This window comes from Aptenodytes patagonicus, chromosome Z (assembly GCF_965638725.1).
Source record: "Aptenodytes patagonicus chromosome Z, bAptPat1.pri.cur, whole genome shotgun sequence".
NCBI lineage: Eukaryota > Metazoa > Chordata > Aves > Sphenisciformes > Spheniscidae > Aptenodytes > Aptenodytes patagonicus.
The window spans coordinates 38772424-38800419 of record NC_134982.1 but is presented as its reverse complement, the minus strand read 5'-3'; the positions used below and the strand labels follow the sequence as shown (position 1 = coordinate 38800419).

At 42.8% G+C, this 27996-nt stretch overlaps 1 protein-coding gene across 7 annotated transcripts; it reads right to left on the bottom strand.

The window, feature by feature from the left end:
- On the bottom strand, positions 1 to 27941 carry ACER2 (alkaline ceramidase 2). 7 transcript variants are annotated; one of them, XR_012997370.1, is made up of 8 exons: positions 27821 to 27941; positions 20422 to 20536; positions 19398 to 19539; positions 19097 to 19240; positions 16636 to 16773; positions 8268 to 8405; positions 3040 to 3215; positions 1 to 2001 (listed from the first exon to the last, which is right to left on the bottom strand). XR_012997370.1 is itself a non-coding variant. In XM_076362203.1 (7 exons), exons 1-7 carry the CDS (start codon positions 27926 to 27928, stop codon positions 7404 to 7406), a joined length of 972 nt encoding a protein of 323 aa, XP_076218318.1. In that variant the 5' UTR covers positions 27929 to 27941; the 3' UTR covers positions 4240 to 7403. The 7 variants fall into 7 exon arrangements, 5 of the variants coding, with proteins under 5 accessions (XP_076218318.1, XP_076218322.1, XP_076218319.1 ...); XM_076362203.1 differs by lacking the exons at positions 1 to 2001; positions 3040 to 3215 and adding an exon at positions 4240 to 7590; XM_076362207.1 differs by lacking the exons at positions 1 to 2001; positions 3040 to 3215; positions 27821 to 27941 and adding exons at positions 4240 to 7590; positions 27051 to 27144.
- Between the last annotated feature and the right edge of the window lie 55 nt (positions 27942 to 27996).

The window sequence follows — 27996 nt, the reverse complement described above, 5'->3', positions numbered from 1 at the left end:
TGAGTGTATCTAGTGTTTTAGAATAACCTTTATCTTTTTACATTAGATGTCTACTTTTTTTATCCATTTGTTTTTGCTTTCTTTTTGTACTTATATAGTTACTGATTATGTCTTTTAACACTTGAATTTTCCATGCCCTGCCTGTATTGCACAGTTCTTTCTTGACCAAAATATGTTTTACATTTTATCCAGTCCCATGAAAGTCATTCAAAAACAACTTCCAGACTCTTTAGGTTCCTTGAACTCTCCATGTTCCCCGCTGATACCAAGGTTATACAGAATATGAGCATCAAAACAACTTGCTTAGAACTTTGTTCTTGCTTTTTTGAGTTGCAGATATTTTCCTTCTTTAGCATTTATTAAGCTGATCACTTCGTAATTGTAAGAATGTTTCATATAGTCTATGAGATAGATAAATTCAAAATAAGTTTTACAGGATTAACGGACTTAACAGAATCCATGCAACAAAATAAAGCTGCTATATTTACTTTGTCATTGAGGTAGGAACCCTGACATAAACAAAGATATTTGGGATAATTGGAATAGAGACAGGACCACAGTACTTCTCAATGTTTTATAAGAAGCTATGGAGGAGAAGTAGAGTAACTCCTTTGTATCTTTTCAAAGATAATTTGGACTATTTCAGTAGACCATTCCAGACTCTGGCAGAAGTAGGTGTAAAAACCAATGAACTTAAAGAATGATATGTGGACTTTCTGCTCACTGGTTATCTCTTTTTTTCTGGTCAAGCATATGAAGAAGAAATGTGAATAGTTAATAGTGATGTAGAGAAATTGCAAATTTCAGAGCTTCTTTTCGAATTCTAAAAACAATGCAGAGAAGTAAGCTAGATGCTTTAAAAAGGAGTCTTCATTTTGACACTTTAAAAGCTGACACTGAGTGCTTCAGAAAGATAAATCCTGTAACTCTGGTAAGTCACAGATTGAACCAATTAATGTATGTGATGACATGACACATGCAATCTGGTTTCTAAATAGGCAGTCAAGTACATTGTGGTCAACAACAAGCTATGTAATATAGCATGGTTTCTCTCACTGCTGAGTTTCTTGGGGCAAATTCTCACAAATTAAATTGTGATCCAAGGGCCTGGGAACCTTTGAGACCCCTGAAAGGATTAGAATATTGAACGAAGGACTGTCAGGTCTCCTCAGTAGGGGAAAGCCCCTCAGTAAGTTCTGGCAGCTAACAAAAATGGTGACCAGGAACAAACTTCTGCCAGAGCTAAGGTTCAGACAGCATCCAGATACTACAGGGTCTGATAATATGCCAGTCATCTGCCTCTTGGGTTTGTTAAGAGAGATACATCCTATGTGAGCCCTACATCTGACAAACCAGCTACTGAAAGGTTAAAAGACATGGTGTGCTTGAGGGTGAGCACAGGCAAGAAAACGCAAGGTGTTTTTTTTCTGCCCGTGCTTTGAGAAAGCCAAGCTTTGGGCTGCCTCTGTGCAGGCCTTTGCTTTGTTTGAACTAACTATTGCATCAGGAATGAAATGGTAAACTTTCCAGAAGGCAAGGAAGACATGCATTTTAAAAGAAAGGTACTTATGTTGGAGAAAGGTGGACACAGAGCAGGCAGTGTCTCTCTAGGCAACTTTCTGCATGCTGAGGGTAAGCAGCAAGGAGAGAGTGAGCCAGTCAGAATATGGGTTGGGAAGGTGATTAACTATGTGTGCTCCACAGTATACACACCACTGAATTTTGTCTGGGTTCCACCTTTCTCCCCTCCCAGTGGTCAGCATTGTGGGCATTACTGGAAACTAATTTCCATCGTGGTTTCCATCTCTTAGGAGAGTCTGGGAACATGAAGGTCTAGCCATGATCATACTCATGGGAAATAAGCTGGGACATTGGCAATTTACAAAGCCCAGTCCCTTTGGAGAGCACAGATGCTCTTATTTACAGTTAGTACTTCCCTGCCAGGGCAATCAGGCCAAGTCCTCATCTCCAGCTCTGTCCGCAATCCATTCTGTGTCCAGCCTGTGTGTGTAAGCATAGAAATGAGAGGAAAAAAATTCAGTGTCTGAGTCACCAGACTGACACCAACTACCCCATGTCCCTGTGCCAAGGCAGGATCAGCTATGCCCTGGGCTATATAAATGCCTATAGCTTCTCCAGCTGCTCCTTAAACACCTATCTCCATGAAGAGATAGGGGTTCTGAGCCCCCACAGCCAGTCTACTCTTGTGCCTCCTGCACCTCACTTCTCCTAAATGCCCTGTCTGAATCTTTGCACACTTCCTTCTACATACTTGCATCCTGTTAATGCCCATCTCGCACTGCTTTTTAAGGCTGACAAAAGCCTGTTTCTCCACACAGGCCATTTTTTCCCAACTGCTGGTAATCCTCATTGCTATCCTTCTCTGAGGGAAAGTATTTCTTCCTTACAGATCTTTTTTTTTCAGTATGCCATTGTCTTTTTTCTTTTTAATGCGGCGATGCCTTATCGTATTATAATTGGCTTCTGATCTACACTAACCCTTCTGTTTCTTGTACGAAGAACTGCTCATTTCCTAGTTATTCTGCATTCAGTGTTGTCAATGATGCCTGTATATGTGTAATACCTTGCTGTTACTCAATTTTGTTCTATTGTCTACAATTCAGCAAGCTACCTTTGGATTTTAGACCTGTTTTTCAAGGTATTAGTGAACTTTTCCAGACTTCAGTTTATCAATACCTTCCATGTGGCCACTGCTGAGCAATTAAACAGAAGGTGACCCAGGAAAGACTCCCTGCTGAACTCCACTTGACACCTTCTTCTGGTTTTATAATGGACCACCTAGAACATCTCAGAAGCAGCTATCCAAACAATTTCACACTAATCCACAGAATTTTTATCAAACCCAGGTTTTCTAGCACTTTTATAATAATGTCCTGTCAGACAGTGCTAGAAATCTTATCAGTATCAAAATCTAACAGTATACCGTTTCTTCCGTAGCCACAGGGACAGCAAATACCCTATTGTAGAAGAAAACTAAATTAGGCAGACACAACTTGCTCTTGACAAACTCCTACTCACCTCCTCACTATATGCTGGGAGTTTACAAACAGTTTTTTATGGTTCCTGAGTTTGTGGGCACAGAAGTCACCTCCTTCAAACTTCAGTCTTTCTCAGCTTGCACTGTGTTTAGCTGACAGCCAGGTGTATGGTGATACAAGATTTCCAATTGCCCCTCTTGGGGAAGTTTCTGCCTCCTGAGTTTGGAGAAAAAGGCAGGTTTGTGTATGTTACAGCAAAGTAATTCCTCCATCTCTGGAACAGAAACCTGTGAAACTCCTTCCATGTGTAATTGGCTCCTGATGCTGCAGCTGGTACGAGCCACAGTCAAAGCCCATCCAGAACTTGAGCATTGCTTTGGTTTCCTTCCTGGGTAAGTTCTCTGTTATTTTAACAACATGGTTCTTGAGACAGCTTGTCTCAGAGGTGTGGCTTCTCTACCTGACCATCTGTCTTGCACAGCTTGTAGGAAATTATCTCTACAGCTCTTGTCTCTGTCAGATTTGGTCAAAATAAGCCAGGAGCTCTGAAGTTATCAGAGAAATGCAGGGGTACGATGATGTTCCCCTTGTTTCCATGGGAAACCATGTCAATAATCTCCAGGGCAGGCTGAGTGACAGGACAATATATGAGCCAAAACCAGCTGGTTTTGACATCTTGCCAACTACAGATATTAACTCTGAGTGAGTCACATTCTTGAATTATAGCTATGCTTTCACACAACAGTTATTTCAAGCCTGATCACATTGGCTTATGGGGATCCACAAAGGTCTCGAAGAAGGTCTTTTACGTGCAGCAAAAGGAACTGCGGTAAAAGGGAAGTAGGAGGGGAGGAGCATGTGCAAGGCTACTACATACAGCCATAATCTCCCTCCCTAAATTGGGAGCACAGTCTTCGGTAACAAATACTGAAGATTCACACTTTGCTCTCCCAGACGTACTCCGACCTAGTTTTCTGGATTTGTGGAAATACAGGCCACTCATTTTTAGCCATTTCTTGCTACTTGTCCCTGTTGCTTCATGGGCTTGCAGTTTTCCGAGTATTTTCTCTACTTGCAAAAAATCAGTTTGCTCAGCAAAGTAATCTTTATCTCATTAACTAATGGTCTTCTATCTAATGCAGTCTCCCTCCTCCTCTAACAGTCAGAACTGCTGTTACTTGTGTGAGAGAGAAGTCATCCTTACTATACTGGCAGCTGCATTCTCCACAAACACGATGTATGAAAAGGCAAACAATATTTATTCCAAATGCAATTTAATGTTGCAAAGTATTACATGCTTTCCACAAACATTCAGTATACAGACTTCAAGGGAGATGGGAAAAAAAACCCCCAACACCACTCCTTACATGCTATTTATTGAGTTTTTAGTGACTGTGAATTGGGCAAGTGTTTGCCATCACTGAGAGCTAAAAATCCTTTCTTAAATAACCTGAAGTTTAACATTCAAGGAATGATGGATATCACACGCCAATATACAGAATCTACATTATGCTCAACACACTATTGCATCCCACTAATTAAACTAAAATACTAATTGAACCTAAGGACTAGGAACCCACTCACTTCCTGCCTGCAAGGGAAGAAAGCATTCTGGGGCTTTAAAACCTGAGGGTGCATATACATCACTTTATACTCCAACATAATACGGCTATTTGTGCACAAGTCTATTCATCTGTATGATCACGGCAGTGCACAAACCCCTCTGTATGCCAATCACATACTTCTTTGGGTACTAATGTTATCGTGAACTGGAGCCTTAGTCCAAAGTGCAATCTGTGAAGCTGTGAATCTGGTAAAAATGGCATGTTTTTTCTTTTTTGAAATAAATGTAGCTTTTGTCAGAACATATAAGTTAATATTAATTTAATGTAAAGTGCAGTAGCTACATCTAAAAGTGGTGGGCTGCTGTTACAGTGGAATAATCCCAACCAGTTCTACAGTGGAGCTTTGAATATCAGATAGTGATCTTTGTTCACAGAATCTCCTATGAAGAGTATGAAGGCTAGAGGTTAGTTAATAAAAATACAGGAGATGATTCTTGGCCTGTGCCTGCATGCATTCACCTCTGCAATAGCTGAATGCACTACTACCATTTTTTAAATTATAAAATTACTTCTTTGTGAGCAGTCAGACTCTGCAGAGCAGAACACAGCAGTTGACAGCAGGTTGATTAGAGCCCTTTGAGTCAGAGGTTGCTTTCAAACAAAATATGAAGTAGGAAGGCTCCAGTCATTTTGAACAGTACATTATGTCTGCAGTTACTAATTTCGCAAGCAATACTGAAAATAACTTATTTACCATAACATAATAATTTAGCAAACAATATAAAAAAATCTTACTCAAAGTAGGGCCATGTCAGGCATCAGCAACCTTAGCTGGGTTCCAGCCAGCAAGCCTATCTGTAATAAGGATCTAATCACATGACTTTTAATACCTGAGAAGTGTTTGAAACTGAGCATTTCATAATTAGGGAGAGAGGAAAGAAAAGGAAAAAGCAGATGTGTTTCAAAGAGTAACAAACATTACTGTATGAATTTTTACAAACAAGTTTCATACAAAAATTATATGACTGTCTGTCCATAAAACAAGTTTCTGTTAGACAAATCTACTATCAAGTGGTATAAATTTGCATTGTTCCACTGGACAGATTTTGCTACTTTTATGATCTGTCAGTCAATCTGACAGTAGGCTACTTACCCGCTTTGAAGTTCTCAAGACAACAGTAATATCTCCCACTAACAACTTTGCTCTAAGTGTAACAGCATACACCTTAGCTCTTGTTTTCTAAGCATAAATTTCAATACAAAAGTTATCTGAAAGGTTTTACAGTGCTTGAAAGTTAATTCACCCCAAAGTTCTTGTTAAAAGCCACTTTCCTAAAGATGATACTGTATATAAATTTTCACATTGATAAAAAACAAGTACAACATGAGACTTCTCAGCAAAGCACAGAGGAAATGGTATTTCCTAGTCTAATATTCAAAAAGGAAATATCACTTTAATAAAAGTATACATCCAAAGCCTTAATGCACTTACAATTCTGATATTAGGTGGAATGTACACAGACCCCACTTTCTCCAAGACTGCAGCTATTAGCAGCTACAATTGCTAATATTTGAAAAACATGCCTGCACTTTGCATCATTTTTTAAACAGACCTAGTACAAATTGCTTGCAAGAACCATAGCCATTCCTGAATCTCAACCCCAAAGTATATAACCTTAAAACTAAATGGATCTAGACATCCCTTATCTTTACAAAACAGGCTGAAAACAAACAGAAAATTTCAATCTACAATTCCTTTGTAAGAATGCAAGACTCAATGTCACATTTCATTGCTCACTGAAATCTAAGTCTTCTGCTTGGTTTCTAAGTGGTTATCTACTTTTTTCCTAAGTATAACTAGCAGAGTACTGGACTATTGTTCATGTCACTTTGCAATGCATTGGTGAGAAGTTAACTCTCAAATTAGACGTACAGCTAGGCACCTATGAGTTTTTATAGTTTAATCACACTGTCAATCTATGTTGACCTGAGCTCTTACTGAAGTTAATATTCACACTTCTGTGTGAGCTTCAACGCCAAATTCAAGACCAAACGTGTCTCCAGAGGTAGAGAGGGATTTCTGTGCCATTTTTGTAAGAGGGAAATATGCAGCATACAAATGTCCACAGGTCAGTGGAAATACAGAAAAATTCAAATCCCTTGAACTCCTATTTAGGTTTGGGGACTGAATCTTCTGTCAGCTATTCCTGCATTTACACTGCCTAACTGCACTGATCCAGTTACCCAGTTACAAACACTTTGCACTGGTCTCCTGTTGTACTTGGGGAAGCAACCACATACTCCGTGACCCAATGTGATGCACAGCCGGACTCCCTGTGTTACACACCAGGCTGGGAGGAGCACGTGCTTCGAGCACACTCTTGTGGCCATGTGCAAACACATCAAAATCAAAGCTAAGGACACAGGATGGCATGTAGGCATCTTGGACTGGCTTCTTTTGCAACAAAGGCCTTAAGCCAGAAGTCACAAAAGAAGTGAATCGAGCACCAGAGTTGACCTACTGCAGAAACATCATTCCTTGACCCTGGTATTTGGAAAGAGCTTTTATCAAGAGAAATGCTACATTGAAATCACAGTGCAAAACAGAGCCAACCAGAGAAGCTAGTGGTTACTTTAGTGTTCAAGTGCCTCCACCTTCCTACTTGCTCTCCCCTCTCCAGAGAGAGGAAAGAACACACTTGCCTCCTCTTTCTATGACACCTGACGTGCTGCATATCTTAGGAAGAAGATAAAATACAACCCTATTTGTTTATCATTATTTAAATACTGTCTGTGTTGGAATGTAAGTTGAAACTCCATCCCCATTCCATGGCCAACTTCACGTGATCTTCACAGGTGATTTCTTGTGTGCGCAGAGGAGGGTGACGTATGGAACCCCAATGAACGCCCATCTTTCACTGGGCCAGAACTTTATGACAGGGCCCTGCTCGGGGATCTCAGAGGCAGCATCGAAGTAAGCAAAGCAGACACAGCCCAGGTACGCCGCAAGGCAAATCAAAATGTGCCTAAGAATAGACACCCACCCCACCCCCCAAAAAAAGAGAAAAAAATCAGTAACGTGACTTCAGTAAAGCAATCAACTATATCACCATGCTTTAAAATCAGTCTGTCCTTCACCTTCTTCCCCTGAGTCCCCCACAGGGTTGCTGTCTGCCCTCTGCATGCAGGCAAAGAATACAGAGAATAAGGAAAACTACAAAACTGTAGCTTATCCTTGGTCTAAACTGGCTGCAGCTTTTTGGCCTCTCTGCACCTGACATATTTGTGTAGAAATGCTGAGATATGGCACCTTGAATACGAGAGCACAATTTGCTTGGTGGTAAAAGAGAAAAGGCATTAAAGTCCTTCACTACTCCTGCACTTCACCCTCAGTTGTTAACAGTGGAAGTTTAAGCTTTCACAGTGACTACTTCAGCTGAGCAGTGCTGTGGGATTTTTAGTAACCAGTAGGGCAAGGAATCCAGTTACAATTAATGAACTTAGTGTCTGAAGAATCTGATCAGGCCAAAGAAACTCCTAAATCTGCCACCTTGGATAGCGTGAGACTTGCTCTGGGCTTATGATCTTACCAGCAATTCTATCTAGCACTAACTAGAAATAGCCACCAGGCAGCACAGAAGGGTAATGTTGTGAGGACGTATCACATTTGAATCAAACTGTGGAGTTTATACACAACACTTACCATACACAGTGCAAATAGGGGAAGTTAAATGAGGACCAGATCTCACAAAACACTTTGTCACTGATCCAGCAGAAAAGTGCTAGCATCCACCAAAGACCTGAAAAGAGACCCAGTTTGTACACACGCAGGTTTTCACACCTGAGGAGAAAAACACAAAGAAGTTGTTATACAACAAAACAAAATTTGCTTTGTAATGGCAGCTTGATGCTTTTTGGCTGTATGTATTTTAGGGTAGGATTCATAGTGCCAGGCACACATCCTTGAAATAGCTCCACCATAAATGTCCTTGACAGAAGAACTTTACTTACCGTAAATGTGGCTCTGATGCAAGGCAGTGGTGAGGTGACAAAACAAACCTTTTAATCAGTAGCTGTGTTTTGGGTATTGTCTTAAATACCAATGTGCAAATGGTGGGCAAACATGAAAGCATTCCCATATCTAGGGAGGGATATCTAGGACAACAAGTGGTTAGTTAAGCATGCTGTCTGGTAACAACCAGCCACACAGCAAGTGCTCAGATTTGTTTGTATTTGTCACTATATAAAGATCGGTAAAAAAAGGAACTGGATGAGGTTTTTTTTAATTGGTTAGTTGATTTCCACCTCCCCAAGTTATAACAGTTCCAGAGAACTTGTAAGGTAAGAGCCTCTACCCAGAGGGCCCAAAGAAGCACGCTTTAGTAGATGGCGCAGGCATCCACGTCTCAGACAGAATTCCTCATGTTAACTAAGCTGCAGTTCTCTCCCTCCACAAGAAACCTGACTTGTTCATATAGAGGTACACCAGAGAGAAAGAAAGCACAAAACATTTGCTTTTATAGAATCATAGAATCATAGAATCATTGAGGTTGGAAAAGACCTCTAAGATCATCGAGTCCAACCGTCAACCCAACACCACCAGGCCCACTAAACCATGTCCCTAAGCGCCTCATCTACACGTCTTTTAAAAACCTCCAGGGATGGGGACTCCACCACTTCCCTGGGCAGCCTGTTCCAATGTTTCACCACTCTTTCAGTAAAGAAATTTTTCCTTACATCCAATCTAAACCTCCCCTGCCGCAACTTGAGGCCATTTCCTCTCGTCCTATCACTTGTTACTTCGGAGAAAAGACCAACACCCACCTCGCTACAACTTCCTTTCAGGTAGTTGTAGAGAGCGATGAGGTCTCCCCTCAGCCTCCTTTTCTCCAGGCTGAACAGTCCCAGTTCCCTCAGCCGCTCCTCATAAGACTTGTTCTCCAGACCCCTCACCAGCCTCGTTGCCCTTCTCTGGACACGCTCCAGCACCTCAACGTCCTTCTTGTAGTGAGGGGCCCAAAACTGAACACAGTATTCGAGGTGCGGCCTCACCAGGGCCGAGTACAGGGGCACGATCACTTCCCTACTCCTACTGGCCACACTATTTCTGATACAGGCCAGGATGCCATTGGCCTTCTTGGCCACCTGGGCACACTGCCGGCTCATGTTCAACCGGCTGTCGACCAACACCCCCAGGTCCTTTTCCGCCAGGCAGCTTTCCAGCCACTCTTCCCCAAGCCTGTAGCGCTGCATGGGGTTGTCGTGGCCAAAGTGCAGGACCCGGCACTTGTCCTTGTTGAACCTCATACAGTTGGCCTGGGCCCATCCATCCAGCCTGTCCAGGTCCCTCTGCAGAGCCTTCCTACCCTCGAGCAGATCAACACTCCCACCCAACTTGGTGTCATCTGCAAACTTACTGAGGGTGCACTCAATCCCCTCATCCAGATCATCAATAAAGATATTAAACAAGACCGGCCCCAGTACTGAGCCCTGGGGAACACCGCTCGTGACCGGCCACCAACTGGATGTAACTCCATTCACCACAACTCTCTGGGCCCGGCCATCCAGCCAGTTTTTGACCCAGCGCAGAGTCCACCTGTCTAAGCCGTGAGCCGCCAGCTTCTCTAGGAGAATGCTGTGGGAGACAGTGTCAAAGGCCTTGCTGAAGTCCAGGTAGACCACATCCACAGCCTTTCCCTCATCCACTAGGCGGGTCACCTGGTCATAGAAGGAGATTAGGTTGGTATAGAAGGAGATTAGGTTGGTATAGAAGGAGATTAGGTTGGTATAGAAGGAGATTAGGTTGGTTTGTCACATGCAGTGTGGTCTGCAGCTGACCATCACTGAATACAACAGCAGATGCCAGGATACTTGCATAGCATTACCTGTGTTGCAGGTCTAATAAAAAGCTCACAATTTTATTTCCCTATATGATGCTTTGTTCTTTTCCACATCTTGGAACTATCCTAACAACTGTGCAGCTTTGCTCAAAAGGGTAGAATCCGGAAAAAGGAGGCATCAACATAATCTTCAGGTCCCAAAATGCTATTAAAGTCAATAATTACCTACACTTGCTATTTTGGGGTCAGACCTCTTGGTGCCAGTAGATGCAGCTCTGCTGTTACTGGTACCTATAAAGCAAAGCTAGACCGGGACATGACCAGCCCTATGTGGCCAAGAGAAGGCACGGCTCAGCTCCCCTGCTTTCTGCAAGAACAAAGCTATGATTTGGGATTTCCCCCCCTGCCTTTTTTTGTTCTTGTTGTTAAACACTTGGTGAATTTCCCAGGGATCCGAGAACTGGTCAGTGCTCTTGGACAATTCTTGCTTCAATGAACTGCTCTTTTCAGGTCACTGATATGACCTCCCAAAAGCACTCCCAAACTTACTAATCAGATGACAGAATAATTTGTTTAAAGTGACTTGTTTGAGCTACATCTCAAGAGTAAACCAATAAGCCAAATCTCCAGCCAGTATAACAAGGAATATTCAGCCTTCATCAGGGTTACAGGCCCCTGTCTTCTCCTTCTACATCTTAGAAGGAAAAAAAGTCAATGCCAAATGCCCCACAATCCCTTCCTCTGTCCCAAGGTCTTCAGGAGGGGCTCTTCTAATCCACACTCATCTTCTATGCCTTGCACCTCTGCCAAAAAGTTATTGGGAATGTCTCCATGCCTCTTCCTCTCCAGCAGATCACCAGCCAACCTTTCTCTCTGCTTCAACCCAGTCACACCAGTAGACTTGACACTGAATCACCAGTCTTCTTCCACACAATTCTTGGGCTCATTCACTGCATCTGGAAGGTGAGCAATGCCTGGCAAACAGGTCCTTTAAAGGGACACTTCACCTTGTGACACTCAGAAGCAATTAAAATGTGTATCCCTGGAGGACGGAGCTAGAATAGGCAAACATGTCTTTACTGTGTGCACTGCAGTGGTATTTATGGTTCGTGATCTTCTTTATACATGACTGTCCTTGACAACTGACTAACAGTGCAGTGCAGCACAGCCCAAAAAGCTCTTTGGTCCTTCTGTCTTCCACCCAAAATACTTCTTAGTCCAAAAACTGTTGTTCTCATTTGATACATTTACAGGGTTCTAATTTTTCCAACATTTACCGCTAATTGTCTCCATGGCCATACACAGCCTACAAGCCACAGGCTACCCTGCATTCACTGTCAGGGAAGTAGTAATGCCAGCTCTGTCCCCAAGCTCATATTTGTCACTACACCCTCCTGCACGTGAGATGATCTCCAACTACTCAGTTGGAGAAGGACAGGGGCAGAGAATGACTTCTGCCTCTCTGTGGTGGAAAAGCAGAACTGCCACTGGTACCAGAGCTTTGCTAAGGGAGCCTAGCTAAGCATTCAGAAAAATTAAAAACATACACAGAGTGCTCTGTCCAGGAACACTTTTCTGAATGTATTGCAGGAGCAGCAGTATACCTGCCTCTGGTGTATTGCAAGCTAAAGAATTAGCGGAGTTTTCCCTGTAGGATTTTTTTTTCACTCTTGGAATGCTATTTCAGTGGACATTTTAACAGGCATTTGGGATTAAGAAACTCCTAAGGCTGAGCAGAAGGCACCTTTATAGCTACTGGATTAATGACAGAAAAGTTACCAACTGCCTAATCTTGTTAACAGAGGATTTTTTCCAGTGTCCTTTGCGCAAGTTGGTTTTAGGATCTGGCTTTTCTTTTTAAAGCCATCTATAACTAATGTTGCATTCAAAATCATCACACCTATCTTTATGATTCAAAAAAGTGCTTCAACTACCGGCTAAACTGTCATCTCCTCCACAAGAAAGATATCACAATGATTGTTTTCATAACAAAAACACCTACATGACTGCCACAAAAATTAACACTCCACTTAGCACATAAACCAAAATGGCTTTTTTCTTAGGCCTGAATCCTCCAATCCATTTGGCAAACCACCAAGACAGTAAGAGGGGACAGGGCTTGCCCAAGATGGCTTCAAGTTTGTCTGTGCTGCATACTGTAAAAAAGGCTTGTTTCTATAAAATAGCATCTTTACATTTAAAAAGGCTACAAGGAGCATGGAGAAGAGAAAGGGTAAGGAGATTTTTGAGCTGCCTATCAAGTTCCAGAGCGCAGCTACACTAATTCTTCCTTATACTCTTTTATGAGACACCCCAGTAAGAAATAAATCCAAGATTTGGCAGTTTTATCAGTAAAACTATACTGGTAAATCCTCCTCATTTTGGAGGATTCATGCTTCTACCAAATGGCTAGACAGCATGGAGCCCTTCATAAAAGAAGAGGAAAAATCATTATTGGTCAAAAAACACCGCTGTATTAAGCATACCAGGCTTAATTCCCTCCCATTAATGCTAAGGCAGATTTACAGTCTTCAGTGAGACACATAACTGTTCATAAGAGCAAGATGCTAAACTGTGTACCTAAGCGGATACATGCATGGATCAATTTTGTACATTTGACAGATAAAACTAGACTGCTGCAGTGGGAACTTGTGCATTCTGACAGAGGAAAGGGTGTGTGTATTGAGAACACAGAGGCTTTCCTGGACTTGTCTGAAGGACATAAACAAACACGTGCAACTGCATCCAATTTCATATAAGAGGCTTGGCCTCAAACATCCAGCTCCTTTAGTCAGTGACCATGCCTGTCAATATCTGACTAGTTTGAATAGCAAGAGGAGAGGACAATTAACCTGCATGGTTCAAAGAGTTCAGGGCTGCAAAGGAAAACTGAAAGCTTACTTGAAGAAACTTTCCCAACGCAAGATCAGCCATAGAAATGGTACAGATTGTAATGACAGGTTTGCTCAGTACCACCATCAGGTACTGCAATTTATTTTTATAAACTTAAGACTAGATGCTGCAGGGTGTACTGCAAAAGACTACTCTAAGGCAGAAAGAGTCAAGCACAATGAGGAGAGTACAGTCTGCTGATCTGTGCAATACTCCTGGGTTTTCTGTGACCATGCATCATAGAATTTTCAGTTCCTGCAATGACTCTGCTTCAGATGGGCTGAGGACATGCTTGCTGAGGAGACAGGTGACTGCAAAGCTTCCTACCTGCCGCTGCTTTTACCACAATGAGATGTAATGCAAATACCACCTGGATGCTGGCAAGAGACATGGACCCAACCCATTTCTTTTATTTCTCAATAGACACAGGCACTGATCATTCAAGCTACCACTGAAACAGAACCTGTCAGCTGAGGGTCTAAAAGAGCAGTTCATGCTGCTGTGCACAGATCTGTGACATGCTCCTACCTTACTCTAGTCTGAAAGAAATTGGACCCCACAAAGCTTGCATTTCCATTTGTACCTTTTGCCTATACAATGCATGGTGTTTTCGGTTAAACACAAACAGCAGTTATTTAAATACCAGAGTTTCTGCAAACACTGGTGTGCCCCAGCCATTTGCTACCTGAGGGACTGGGCTGGTACGCACTTCCAGCAGTGTTATCTTCCAATGTCACGGCACCCCCAACAAAACACACCAGATTTTCTTCAAACCAGTGCAAGCTGCTGGATGTCGACTAACTGCTTGATTCATTTTGACACCGGTAACTCCCTTTATAGCCTAAGGAATATTTTAAACTTTTAACTAGCTTAACCTTTTAGTCAAGGGAATAAGGGAACCGTGAGCCACCTGCAACAGTGAAGCAGAGCTCCCCCACAGCCAGGTTTCTAGTAGGAGGATCAAATATGAACGGATAGCCCTGAAGCTAGGGTAAACCTTCACTGCTCAAGGCTCAGATGTCAGCTAAGCAACAGTATTCTAGCATCTATCTGCACATGGAGATAGTTACATGCCTGATGATGACTCACTAAATCATACTAATTTGATGACATTATAATCTCAATGGTTATTTTATTTGGACGAGCAAACCAAAGGATCCACATCCACTTTCTCCCTGATACCATCCCCTAGGAGAGCTTTTCTTTTTTTATGAAACACATGAAGGGATTTGTTTGGACAGAAATGAGAATAAAGTTTTACAATTTCTTTGCCTTTCAAGGACAAGTATGCACTTACTACCTTTTGCTCTTTTGATCATCTCCTGCCCACAATACTTCCTAGAATACACTCTACCCTACCAGCTCCGCATTTAAGAACATAATGCTCTTTTGTGACAGTATTATCTCCTCATCAAGGACAAATGAGAGGCAGAAAATTCTCATTTGAAAAAACAGTGGTTCTGATTCACCAGAATTCTGTACAAGATTGAGACCAGCCTAAAACAGGAATAACAACAGGGAGTTTTGGTCTAACACATCACAAACTTCAGCATGGAACAGAAGAAACTACTCTGGAGGCTCTTCTCCTTCCTTCCCCAAATACCCGTTTCACAGACAAATTTCCACTGCAGACTGCCAGGACTCAGATGAGTAGCCCCCTACTGACCGTGGTAGTAGAGAATGGGAGAACCACAGGCATTTTAAATACTGCTTAGATTATTTTTTCTCCTGCAAAAAGGGATGAGATGACTCCTCTCCTCTGGGTTTACAAGAATGTATCAAATTTAAATCTCCTAGAGATCAGCATAGCTTAAAATAAAACCTTTAATTATTTGCCTTTTACACTTAGGAATTCATCAAAAAATATCATAGGTATTGCATCATCCCAATGCACAATTAAGAGGGCCATATGTCACTTTAGGTCCCTTTTTAATCACCAATTTAAAAGAAAGTTTATCTGCGTCCTTAATTCTCTCTCAAAAAACAGACAGGGAAACTCCACACATTTTAATAAGATATGACCTTTCAGAAGGAGTTTTAAAAAGCAAATATCTGTAGGCATACCAATTCCTAGTTTTGACACAATAGTATTCAAACTTATGAGACACTAACTATTTGTCCTTTAAAGTTTCTCAGGAGCTCATGCCTGGAAAACTGATACGTAGAGAGTTCACATAAATTATTCAGTGCCACAATCAGATCTTCATTTGCCCTGTCAGTAGTTCCTTGGTGCTTTCATCAAAATGAGACACCTCCACCAACATTCTTCAACTACCAACCTTCTCGTCTACAACTAATTTGCTGTCCTGGTTTCGGCTGGGATAGAGTTAATTTTCTTCCTGTTTACTGAGTTTCTTTGACCACAGAAATAAATGCTGCTCAGCAGGATGTCTAATGAGAAAAGGCTCATGAACACCTTTAAAAAACATTGTTAGCAGAGGCTTCCACTGTATGGAGAAGCAGAGGCAGAATAGGGTAAGGTAGCAAACAGGAGAATCTCTGTCCTAACAGGAGCAGTCAGAATGCAGACATTTGGTCCTACTCTTGTTTTTGATGGACATTTACAAATGCAATATGTAAGAGCCAACATAAGTTGTAAAATCCTTCTCAGACACTGGAGAAGAGGGGAAAGGACAAGTTCATATGCTGGTACTCATCTGGTCCTTTTTGCAGTGGGTGAAGAGGTGCAAAAAAAAAAGTCTATGGACAGCTGCTGGTATCGTTATCATAGTATGACTCTTTAAAATGTTAAGATCAGCCTCAGGTTCTTCTTTATTTGCATTCTGGTTTTATAGTTTCTAAGGCCCTGACTGATAGCTATCCTCTACAGCCTAGTGATTAACCTCACCTTTGTCAGTCTTACTCCATCATATTATCCACGTCCGAAGACAAAGTGGTGTAAGACTCACAGTACAACTTTGAGAGCTGGAACATCTTCCATGCATGCTTGGGCCTTGCTCCACATTCCCTCTAGTACTCAGACTGTGATCATGAGATCACCTCACCCTTATGCAGAATATAAGTTGTCAGTAGAGTGAAACCCTTGCCCTGATTCCACAATAAACAAACAAATTTGACTTAGATCAGGTTGCAGCAAGAGATATGTCGCAAGAAGACAGACAGTATCTGACCTAATATAATGGCCTAGGGAAAAAAAAAAAATCCTTGCCAAAAATGTCTGAACTGGCAGAGCAAGTTTATACAAGTTTATACTTGCATGTGGGAGAAGCATTTCTGATCTGCTATCACAAGCACTGAAGCCAGGTCTAGTGTATCACCATCACACAGTGGCCTAAGAATCTCAGAAGGCAACGCTGCATTCAGGAGAAATGTACTCACCTCTTCAACTCAGCAATGAGCAAAGCTGTGCAGGGAACACCCAGAGTCATTAGTGAGATGTTGTTGATGGCAGGCTTAATGAAGGCGAGGCAGGTAGTAACTCCAGACAGGACACCCACGGCAGCTTTAAATCGGCTCCTGAATAGTTTTTTTGGGGGGAGAAAAACAGCTTTTAATTCAAAACTTTTAATTACTAAAACCAGAACTTAAAATTATTTTAATAATGTAACAAAATTTAGGTTTCTCTAGGTGTGTTCAGGAGGTGCAATGACAATGTGCATAAAATGGATGTGGATCTTGCACAGATTTGCATGTGCATGCAGAGTTAATTACATACACAAATCTTTGCTGGACTGTGGTCTCCTGAAGCAGCCATGTATATGTATACATACACATGCACACACACACTAATCACTGGTTTCAAAATCCAAAGGCCACACTCCGATCTTCTTCCTCCCACAATAAGTCAGGAACAAGTCCACCTCTGCACACAGCACTGTACTTCCTCAAAGCTGTGTTGTGTCATCATTCTTCATGCTTTTAACATGGATTTTTAGAATATATTGCTACCATGAATTCCCCAACTTCTAGAGTCATGTTACAGTCTGTTTTATTTTCCCTTATCTCTTTTAAGCCTTACAGATACTGAAAACGACAAGGTAAGCAAGAACATTTCTTTTAACCAAATTCAACAGTAGGTGAGGGATTCCCACACTTTTTAAAGATTACAGTTTGGTATATTCTTAGCATAAATGAAATCACAATTGGGGCCTATATAGACAGCCTGACAACTTTTAAATTAAATATATGTTAACTGTTGTTTAAACTTCAAGTTTGGACTTTAAACAACCCATTTCCAGTCTGTGGCAGGACTATGGCAGACAGAGGATCATCAGGCTGCCCTTCAACTATTGCCCATAGCTTTACAAAACTAGTTGCTGTCCAAGGACGGCTCTTCTGTCTTTAATTCTATGTCTGAAGTAGGGTCTCAGTATACTTGTGCAGCACCATTCCCTGGCCACAAGTGTCATCACCTTCACCTTCACTAGCTCATTCCATCTGCCTTTTGCTTTAAAGTTTTTCTTTCTGCTGGAAGGCAATAAGTTACTTAAGTAGGAAGTTCTGATCTGATGTGAATGCCTTAATGACTAAAGACACCACAATTCGTCATGGTAGACAAAAACATTTGCAGCATTGAAAATCCAGAATGTGATGAGGATGAAGAAAGTGAAGACCACAGTAGTGTGCACAGGATAGATATAATATTAGAGGATTAGCTATGCAAAGCAAAAAACCAAAAAGATAAACCAAACCTGTTGTGGGTTAGGGTTTGTTGCCCAGTATGTCTTTCTTCTGTACACTTCAGAAAAGAATCAAGACCTTAACACGTAACTTGACAGATTCTCAGGAAGAAGTGTTCTGAGAAATTTAAGATAGGGGACATCCTTCACCTCATCTCAGTATTTTTATGAATCAGTTTTAACCTGGGAGATTATTATTTATAGTTTTAACACCAAGTCCAATAGAAACAGGATTTCACCCAAAAATTGTTACTATTCCTTTTAAAAAGGATACAGCTTAACCTCTTGGCCCATACTATGAACCTACCCAGCACACTATCAGAAGATAGTGATAGATGACATGTAACAATCCCCTTAGGCTTCTAAGGAATAATTTACATGCAGTCACAGAAATTTTTCAAGGCTCTGAACTCTTCTTCACTTGAACTAAATGTCCAAAAGTCATGTCGTCGACCAAAACACCCCAGTAAAACCTGTTTGCTTGTTAAGTTGATGGTGTCCTGTAGCAGCACTGTGTGCTTGTATTGTAGCAGCAATATGCAGAAGTACTAAATTCACACGAACATGACAAAGCCATTAGACTGCATAGACTGTACATGGTAATTCAAGATACACTTTTCTCAGTGCAAGCTATTTTGAGGAATGGTCGATGTAGGCACCAACCTTCTCTCCCCTCCCCCCCCCCCAGCAATTTCTAATCATGCACATGTCAAGGAAAAAAAACCACAAAAAACCCACAGGCAGTAACAATATAAGGAGGCAAGAGGCAGCAGCCTTCGCAATTTTCGGAGAGAAGAACATCGGTGCTGTAATTCAAACCTCTCCATTACCTCAACTTCTTTACTGCATAAAAGAGCAATATATACAAAGATTACAGCACAATTTTTTTACGGGGGGACAAACCACAACCAGATTCTTTAAACTGGCTACAATGCACTTTTTTTAATCCTGCAAGAAAAAAAAAATCCTTTTACAACGACAGTAGGCTTCTAAACAAATACTTAGCTTTTGAATACTTAAACACCATCCTTAACCACTGCCTTAAATATTCAGATGAAAATTCATCTGACTTCCATAGGTCCACTTCTATGTACACTTTAGGATATACAAAAGGAAGAATGAAAGAGGGTTTCTCTTACTTTACTTCAGCCACAACTTACGTAAACGACTCATGTAAAGGTCTCCCTAGAATCAACAAGAACAGGTACTTCCAGAGGCAAGACACCTCATCCCAAGAACTGAAGATACAGGGTGTAAATCCCACCATCAGCAACTGCACCCTCAGGAATTCTGAACAAAATGGGCTGAGATACAAGCAACAGGAAGAGAATGGAGTGAGAAAAGATAGCGGTGGCAGTGGCAAGGCTGGATGATAACTCAGTGCCATTACATGCAGGTTTAGGTGTTAGCATAACAAGTTTCAAGAAACATGAAAATGTACATGTATGATTTTATGATTACCTGTCATTCCGAAAAACTCTGGGCAGGTATCTCCTAGGGAACCACATAGCAAGAGCACACATCAGGACCCAGAGAATAGCCAGCTCATCTAGCATCTGGCCCAGGAAACTAAGGGTGGCGTGAAAGTAAACAGATCCAATGCCTGGAAGAATCAATCAAAAGGCAATATGAATAATTGCAGTACTGTATAGACCAAAACACACTGCTCATGTTCAGAACCTCATAGCAAATGGCGGATACCATTTAGTCTAGAAAAGGTTATAAAAAAGAAAACCGGAAAACAAACGCCAACTTTTCTAAGAAGGCAATCCAAATAATCAGCACCTCATTAATTACGAAGCAAACACATTACAAAAGCAGCAGCTAAAGATGCCAGCTCCTACTAGAAAAGTAGGTATATGTGAAAAAACATCACGTGGTAAAGTTAAATGCAAAACCAAATGCTGTTTCTGAATTTTCTCAATAGCACAAGAATGGGTAAGACAAAGATGAAAAGCAGCATCTGATGACTACTCTATGATATAGGTTTACAGGTGGAAAGTGTCACACTGCCCCACAGGGCTCTGATTATCCCTTTAAAAGTTCCCAGGCCCTCCAGGAATGAAAAAGCTTAAGAATCTCACATCTACAAAATAGCTAAGCCTTTGGGCCTTGTCACTACAATGCAAAACCTGTTATCCTCTTCAGTTGTGCTGGGCACTTTCAGCTCTCATTTAAGCAACAACAACAGTGGAAGGAGGGTCAGCACTACTGTAGAGTAAGCCCAGACGTAAACAAAAGAAGTTATGCAAAGGAACGCTAGGAAGGGAACAGAACTAAGGCCGAAGTTCCCACCAACCTCAAACTGCAAAAGGCATTTTCCTTTCAGAAACTACGGCTGCTTCAGCTTCAAGCAAGTACAAGCAAACACCTCCGTAGATGTCAGGATTGCTTTGTTTTGCAAAACAATCAAGCACAAACAGGAAAAACTGATTTCCTCTCTCAGTTCATGCATAAGCAGGCAAACAGAGACGAACCAACTTACCAACCACAACTAGCAGAGTCCATATTAAATATATTCCACTGTTGAAGCAGGTTGCGTATTGACGGAATAAGCACATACATATGGGTGGTAAAACAAAAAACAAGACGTTGCTTATCTAGGGGAAAAAAAAAACAGTATCACAAGGACAGAAAATAAACAAACCTTAAATATTCATAGGCTGCCTAAGACATCTATAAAAACATTGTGTCATCCAGTGAAACCCCAGCTCAACAAATTATGGCCCTCAGTTTCTGCCAAAGCTGAGCTGTTTTTGCAAAGCATCAACTTGTTTTGTTTAATATCATTAAACTAATAACAGCATAAAAACTCTAAGCAACATAAAATGTGGCTAGTCACACCTTTAAATTACATTTCAAGTCTAGTGCCAGAGGAATTTTATTGAGAGTCTGCAAATACTCAAGACTGTTGCAATCCAGAGCCTACAAGAGCAACGAGCTGAGGAACAGGACGTCCTGGCAAGTGACCTGTCCTCTTAATGGTGTCAAGCCTAGCATGAAAAAAGCACTAGAAGTACTGGCACTAGACAGGGCTAGTCAAGCTTTCTGGAGGTCAAGTCACTGAGCAATAGCTATTGTCTGGAAGGTCTGAAATACAAAGCTAAGCTAAAAGAGTTAGAACCCTTTTTGTGCAGGGTAAAGAGAGCCTGAAGCTGTACATCCTTTTACACTTTATTTTTCCTCTTGGTTCCCCATTACAGAAACAACTGAGTATGATTGAAAACTAGTTATAGAGAGGTGAAAAGGCTGATAATTCAGACCATTGCTAGCTTTTTTTAGTTTTATATGTAACAGTTGAACAAAGACATATTTCCTCATGATTACCAACAATCCAAAGCATGATTCTCTAGTTAAAGGCTGAAAACACTTTACCAGCAATTAGCAGGAGCTGCCACTGTAGTGATTACTTGGTTCTCCCTGGAAGGAGCTGCCACTGCTGAGGGCCAGCTGTGGCACTATAACTGAGCAGTTATGGAAAGACTCTACTGCTGCTTCACAACGGGACAGGGGACAGGACAAGTTCCTCAGCTTCCTCATGTTCCCCTGCCTAGCACAAGCACAAGAGAAAATCATCCCCAGCAACATTCCCCTAAAGCAGACATAGAAAACAACTCTGGGACAAGAGCACTCCTTTGGGACAGATCGCCTCTTCGCAGAGACTTACAAACTTTTACTGACATTAATAAAATCTAGTGGAGAAAGGATTCAAGAATGACATACGAAGAAGGCATTTGTTCGTTCAGCTACTATTGTCCACCACTCAACATGGTCTGAGAACAGAGCTTACAATGATTAACATGGACACATCTCATTTAACATTTGCAAGGCTCATCAAAACATACTCCTACGCTGGCATTCAAAATAACAATGATTACAGAAGCAGTTTCTCAGCACCGTCTACTTCATGCCTGACACCTTCCCTCACAGTGAGGTACATCCTCACAGACAAGCTGCATTTCCTTCCAAAGTCTTGGCTTTTAGAGTTCATTAAAATACTTAGAAAGAGCCATCACCGACGCAGTTTATAGCTGCAAATCATAGAATCATAGAATAGTTTGGGTTGGAAGGGACCTCTAAAGGTCATCTAGTCCAAACCCCCTGCCGTGGGCAGAGACAACTTCAACTAGATCAGGTTGCTCAGAGCCCCGTCCAACCTCACCTTGAATGTTTCCAGGGATGGGGCATCTACCACCTCTCTGGGCAACCTGTGCCAGTGCTTCACCATCCTGACTGTAAAAAATTTCTTCCTTATATCTAGTCTAAATCTACCCCCCCTTTAGTTTAAAGCCATTCCCCCTTGTCCTGTTGCAACAGGCCCTGCTAAAAAGTTTGCCGCCATCTTTTTTATAAGCCCCCTTCAAGTACTGACAGGCTGCAATAAGGTCTCCCCGAAGCCTTCTCTTCTCTAGGCTGAACAACCCCAACTCTCAGGCTTTCTTCATAGGAGAGGTGTTCCATCCCCCTGATCATTTTCATGGCCCTTTTCTGGACCTGGTTGAACAGGTCCATGTTTTTCTTGTGCTGAGGGCTCCAGAGCTGGACGCAGTACTCCAGGTGGGGTCTCACCAGAGCAGAGCAGAGGGGCAGAATCACCTCCCCCAACCTGCTGGCCACGCTTCTTTGGATGCAGCCCAGGATACGATTGGCCTTCTGGGCTGCGAGCGCACATTGCTGGCTCATGTCCGGCTTTTCATCCACCAGTACCCTCCAGTCCTTCTCGGCAGGGCTGCTCTCCATCCCTTCATCCCCCAGCCTGTATTGATACCGGGGGTTGCCCCGACCCAGGTGGAGGACCCTGCACTTGGCCTTGTTAAACCCCATGAGGTTCACACAGGCCCACTTCTCAAGCTTGTCCAGGTCCCTCTGGATGGCATCCTGTCCCTCTGGCGTGTCTACATACTATGCAAATCTCTGCCAACAGCACCCTGGTAACAGCATACAGCCCAAGCAAAGACTTGCTAATGCAGAGGGCTCCTTGCAGTCAGGCCACAACACCAACCAGCCATGCCAGGGAAAGGTGCCAGAGAGCCACCTCCCACTGGACTGCCCTTTCTGAACCGATGCAAGGGTTGAATCCTTTCACCAAATACCAGCTCCTACAGTGTGTTTACCCACGTAGGAAGCCAGACTCATAAACCAGATGTGAAAAACCTGTGGGGACACCAGCTGATGAACAGTGCCATAGACCAAGCACCTCTTCAGTCAGAATAAAAGAACTCTTCTTACAGAAATCCTTCACCCCACCAAGGTGGCAAATTTTGCCTTTGTCATTCACAAATTAAGACGGTGGAAGGTTGACAACAGGGGCACCTGGCAATGTCAGAGTGCAGGATACTGCACAACCCTAGGGAGGCAAGGTAAAGACCAAAGAGTTATTTATAAAGTAATATCCTATTTTTGCAGATTTTAAGAAGCAGATCAGTTTGCTTAATCCATGTAAAACAACATACACATTCAACCAAACAGGCCCACTCAAATGTCTTCCATTCATAAAAAAACCACCAGCTCCATGCAGCAAAGACGGTTAGCAACACTGGGAATACAGCCATGGACCAGGATCCCAGTGTGCGACGTGCTGATACAAGCACAGAGCAGGAGGGCTCCCCTCGCCCCAAAACAGGTAGGAAGCATACACAGTGACTGGTAGCAGGGATGACGGAATATGAACAAGTCCTCTGGGGACCTGGGAGTGCTCTACACATTTTAGGCTTTCAGCCACAGTTAGGCCCAAGAGAGGTGTGAAGGGGAAAAAATAGATTGTTATAAACAAAGTGGTGTGGAAGAAAACCTTTCCATCTCTACAGCTAGAACTGACCAAGGAAGAAAATCAGACCAGATAATCACAGTCTATAAAAATTTGGCTAGAAAGTCCGTATTCTGCCTAGGAACAAGATGACAAAGGAAACACACCTACTTACCATACCTGTAGCAATGCAGGTTTACACTAGTGATTTGACAAGGGAGCGGTTCTGCCCTACAGTAGTGCTCTTCTGGCACTGAACTCCCGTTCATGTTAAGGTCCTACCTGCAAATGCAAGAAAACCCTTGCACCCTGGCGCTTGGCCATGACTTGTACTCTTTGCAATGGCCACCAGGAGGATTTCCTAACATCATAAAAGTACTGAAATTCTTTTCTATAAGTTTACAAAAAATGTGATAATCATGTATCTCACTCATGCAGTAGCTTAGTTCTGTTTCACATATAACATTTTCCACAAGTTATATTCAAATCGGAACTCTGGAATATTTTCTGAAACACGTTGCTCAAGTTCTCTTAGTTTCAAGTTCAGTGTCAACTAGACCAACAGTAGAACTGACCTGCTGGTTTTCACTCTCTGATGCCAGCCTGGCTCCTTATGAGGACCACACCCTTAGATATACTGCAACTATTACCACCACCCTTTCCAAGCAAGTGAGGCACCTATCCATTTGGCTCTGGATTCAGAAAGTATGTTGCATGTGCAATTTTTTACGTTATACACAATTGGCCTGCATGGTTTGATAATGTACAATTCAAATGCCGAGACAGTTAAGATTAGTGCAAAAATTAGTAACAGGAGTACAGAGAATTTCCTTTGGGATCTGCAAAAGGCAACAATTAAAAATTACAGTTCTGGAAAAAAGGTAAGCAGCCCATCAATAACAGTCCATCCTCTGGCTTCATACAATTCTGGACCTTTAGTTTTAAATTCCAACTATTTAATTGTATGAAAGGAATACAGGACATGTGGCACAGGGAATGCCAGGGGCTTGCTCAGATCATGACCCCATAACTTCACTCACATCTGGCCACAGTCCTGACACAGGATATTTCCTGCAGTCCTACTAAAGGTCATTTTCTTTACTATCTGGTACATCTCCCAGACAGCAGCTGTAGCATTCAACCACCACGGCAACACTTATTGCACTACCTCTTCGGGAGGGGAAAGCAAAAATGGACTAAATAGCTCTTGGTGAGTTCAGAGGTTTGTATCTTCTACACCCTGATCCATGAGCATGCCACTCAGACACACTAACAAACTTTTGTAGTAAAAAAGATGATGTAGAGAGAGTGCAAGCATTCTTTCACACTCTTAAGACTATTTGATAGCTTTTTAAAACTTTTATCTCCATGCCAATAGGGAACAAAAGAAGAGGAATAAAAACACTGGCAATTCCCTCTTTAAATGGAAATGGCAAGAAATATGTAGTACATGCACAACTGAACGCAACATACTGAACTGCAAGTACTGACTTCACTAGCAACAGAAAAAAAAAGTTACTGTTTTCAGGTGTTTAAAACACAAACTACAGCTTTTTTTGTAAATACCTCTGCACAGGGTAAATTCTTTTCATCATGTGGAGGCATTTGTTTATGTTCTGGAGTAGGGTTACACTGTATCAGGACACATTACTTTATTCATTTCAGGAAAAAAAAAACCCAAACAAACCAAAGAAAAAGCTAGCTTTCCTATCACTATTCTTTCAATTTGAGTTACAAAGTGTTTCATGGCGTCTTTACTAAAAGTGAGTAAGACCTGAACACAAAATCACATCAGTCTAGCTCATATATGTTTTAAAATTTAGTCTGATCAATTTGTACAAAACCTCTGAACAGATATTGTCCTAGTGGTTTAATCCTGTTGAGCGCTTTGGTTTGCTTTTTAACTAAATCAAGTTAAATTTATGCATAACAGATGAAGATTGAGCCCCACCAGAATAAATAAATGACTTTTTAAAAATACGTTTCAGATAAGCTGTTCCAGTTTTGTGCTTACATGAATATTGCGTGAGACCTCAACTACAACTCTGACCTCAGCCATGGCAGTTTAAAATGTGGATTAGCAAGGTTTTAATCTACAGCTTAAAGACCCAGATGTCAGATTCCGGTCTGCTGAAGAGTCCTTCCTGAAACTTCAAGAGGGTTTGACTCAAGAGTCAGAACTGAACCATCTTAGAAGGAATAAAATTTAGACTCCACTTAAGGTGCCTGTTAGAGTAGGGCCAAAATTTCCCAACTGTCCTGTGAGCATCTGGCTTTTTGGGGACACAGTCGCACAATCCCATCAACTCACTGCAAGTCATTGCTTTAGTTTTCAGAAGTTGCTAACACAGAAGTCAAACCCTTACAATGCCTTGTTACTACTGAAGAGAGGCTAAACACGACTACCCCCAATGTGGCCTCTTTTTTCCTCCCCTTTCGGTGTACAGCTTGCTGATTTGTACACAGCTGCTGCAATACAGCGGGCTTTGGGGAAAACTTGCTGTGTCTCTCTGTTAACCTGTCTGGAACCTGTTACTCATCTGGACATACCTGCAGCTCCTAGCATTTTGCAGGCTTCTACACCACCGCTAATCAGCTCAGTTCAGTCAGAAGGATACCCATCCCCCTGCATAGCTGGCTCCAAAACACACGGTGTTTTCAAGAAACTTGTTTATCCTGACCTTTTCCTCCCTTTGTTTTTGGTTCTTGCACAGTGACATCAGACACAAAGAAAGCAGACAGTTTCCCCCCCACACCCTCAAAGTTCTCCAATGGCACAGACCAGCCACCACCCAGACAACTTTGGCAGCAAACTACAAGAAAAAACAACAGGTTAGCAATATAAACTGTGCACTGTGAAACTACCTGCTCTATATGTGCAGCACCCCCCATGATACACACTCCAATGGGTGAAGCCAGATACCTACTTCTTTCTTCCACTGGATGTTAGCAGTCAAAGAAACACAGCTTGAAAGGGAAAGACAGCTCAGACAAGGATTGAATTTGGGAGGAAAAAACCTAAAAGACCATTTTAAAGTACAAAAGAGGCAAAGCAGAAGCCCCAGCTCCTCATTCGTGCACACACCACCTGCTATAGAACAGAAAATTTGCAGGGTTTGCGCCTGGACACGTGTTTTTCACGGCAAGGCAAACTGCCAGAAAGCCCGATGCATTATTTCACTCTGGTGGATCTATTTGTCACTGCAATTATTTACATCAACAGGATGTAAGGAGCATTGCTCCCCTTCCAAGATGCGCGGTATAGGGCAGTCTGGCTCCGTTGCTGGGGCTATGTTTTCACAAGTTCTCTCCAGCAGCTGAGAGGTATTGGGATGGCGTGAGAGGACTCGGGGTGAACCATGACTTACTGGAAGGAAGCAATAATTACATCAGTCGTCCTCCCTCTCCTTCCTTTCTTCGGCTACTTTCTTAAACAGACATCTCTTCTTTTCCCAAAAGTACATTGCTGACTTCATCCTGCAACCTCAAGGCAAGTTGTTCTTGAAGCTTTGCCTTCTTGGAGCCAAACCTACCCGAATGAAACCCAGTTTTGCCTCCAAACACTAAGGTGTTTTTTTTCTTGATCCATCACCGCCTTGCAGGCCATGAAGTGGCTGACACCTGTGCAAACAGGTACTGGACGCAGGCAATCCAGTACCAAAAGTTCTGCACTCGGCCGCCACAAGGCTCGACGCAGATGAGGAGAGGGCCTGCTGCACACTATTTACTGAACGGCTTGTCATGAGCCCTTGCTAAACCTCCCGATTTTATACCTACACCACCAAACCGTTCATTTTTCTTTAATTTTAGGGGTACCAGGGACTGGAGAAGGAAGAAGTGGGCAGCGACAGAAGGGCATTCTATGATCCCATGAAAACTCTGTACGAGGCGGACTTGGTAGGCAGGAGGAGCCCCCAGGGCTCCAGCGGGACCACCCGCCTGCCGGCCCGCCACCGCACGCTCGCCCACCCGCCGCCCCGCAACCGGGGCAGCCGCCGAGCACGGCCGGCGCCGGTCCCCCCACACGGAGAGCGCCCTGCCGGGCCGCCCCGCCGCCGAGCTCGCGCCTCTATCCCAGTCCCCGGCGCCGCCGCGGCCGCCGCGACCGCACCGCCGGGCAGCCGGCGCCGCCACGCACCGTGTTGTAGAACTCGGCGATGGCGGGCACGATGGTGTAGTTGTCCTCGCACCAGTCCACCTCCGAGCTGCCGGCCCGCAGCTGGTCCCACCACAGCAGCGCGCCCATGGCGCCCGCCCGGCCGCCGCTCCGGCCCGGCCGCGGCAGCGCTGCGGGGCCGCCCTCCTGCCTGCCCT

What these genes read in the sequence shown, in the direction of transcription:
- ACER2 (XM_076362203.1), bottom strand. Translation starts at nt 27,928, where the DNA reads ATGGGCGCGCTGCTGTGGTGGGACCAGCTGCGGGCCGGCAGCTCGGAG. An exon ending in CTCATTGCTGAGTTGAAGAG is followed by an intron (nt 8,406 to 16,635) that starts GTGAGTACATTT and finishes TTTTCTCCTCAG; the next exon opens with GTGTGAAAACCTGCGTGTGT. An exon ending in CCCTATTTGCACTGTGTATG is followed by an intron (nt 7,591 to 8,267) that starts GTAAGTGTTGTG and finishes GTCTATTCTTAG; the next exon opens with GCACATTTTGATTTGCCTTG.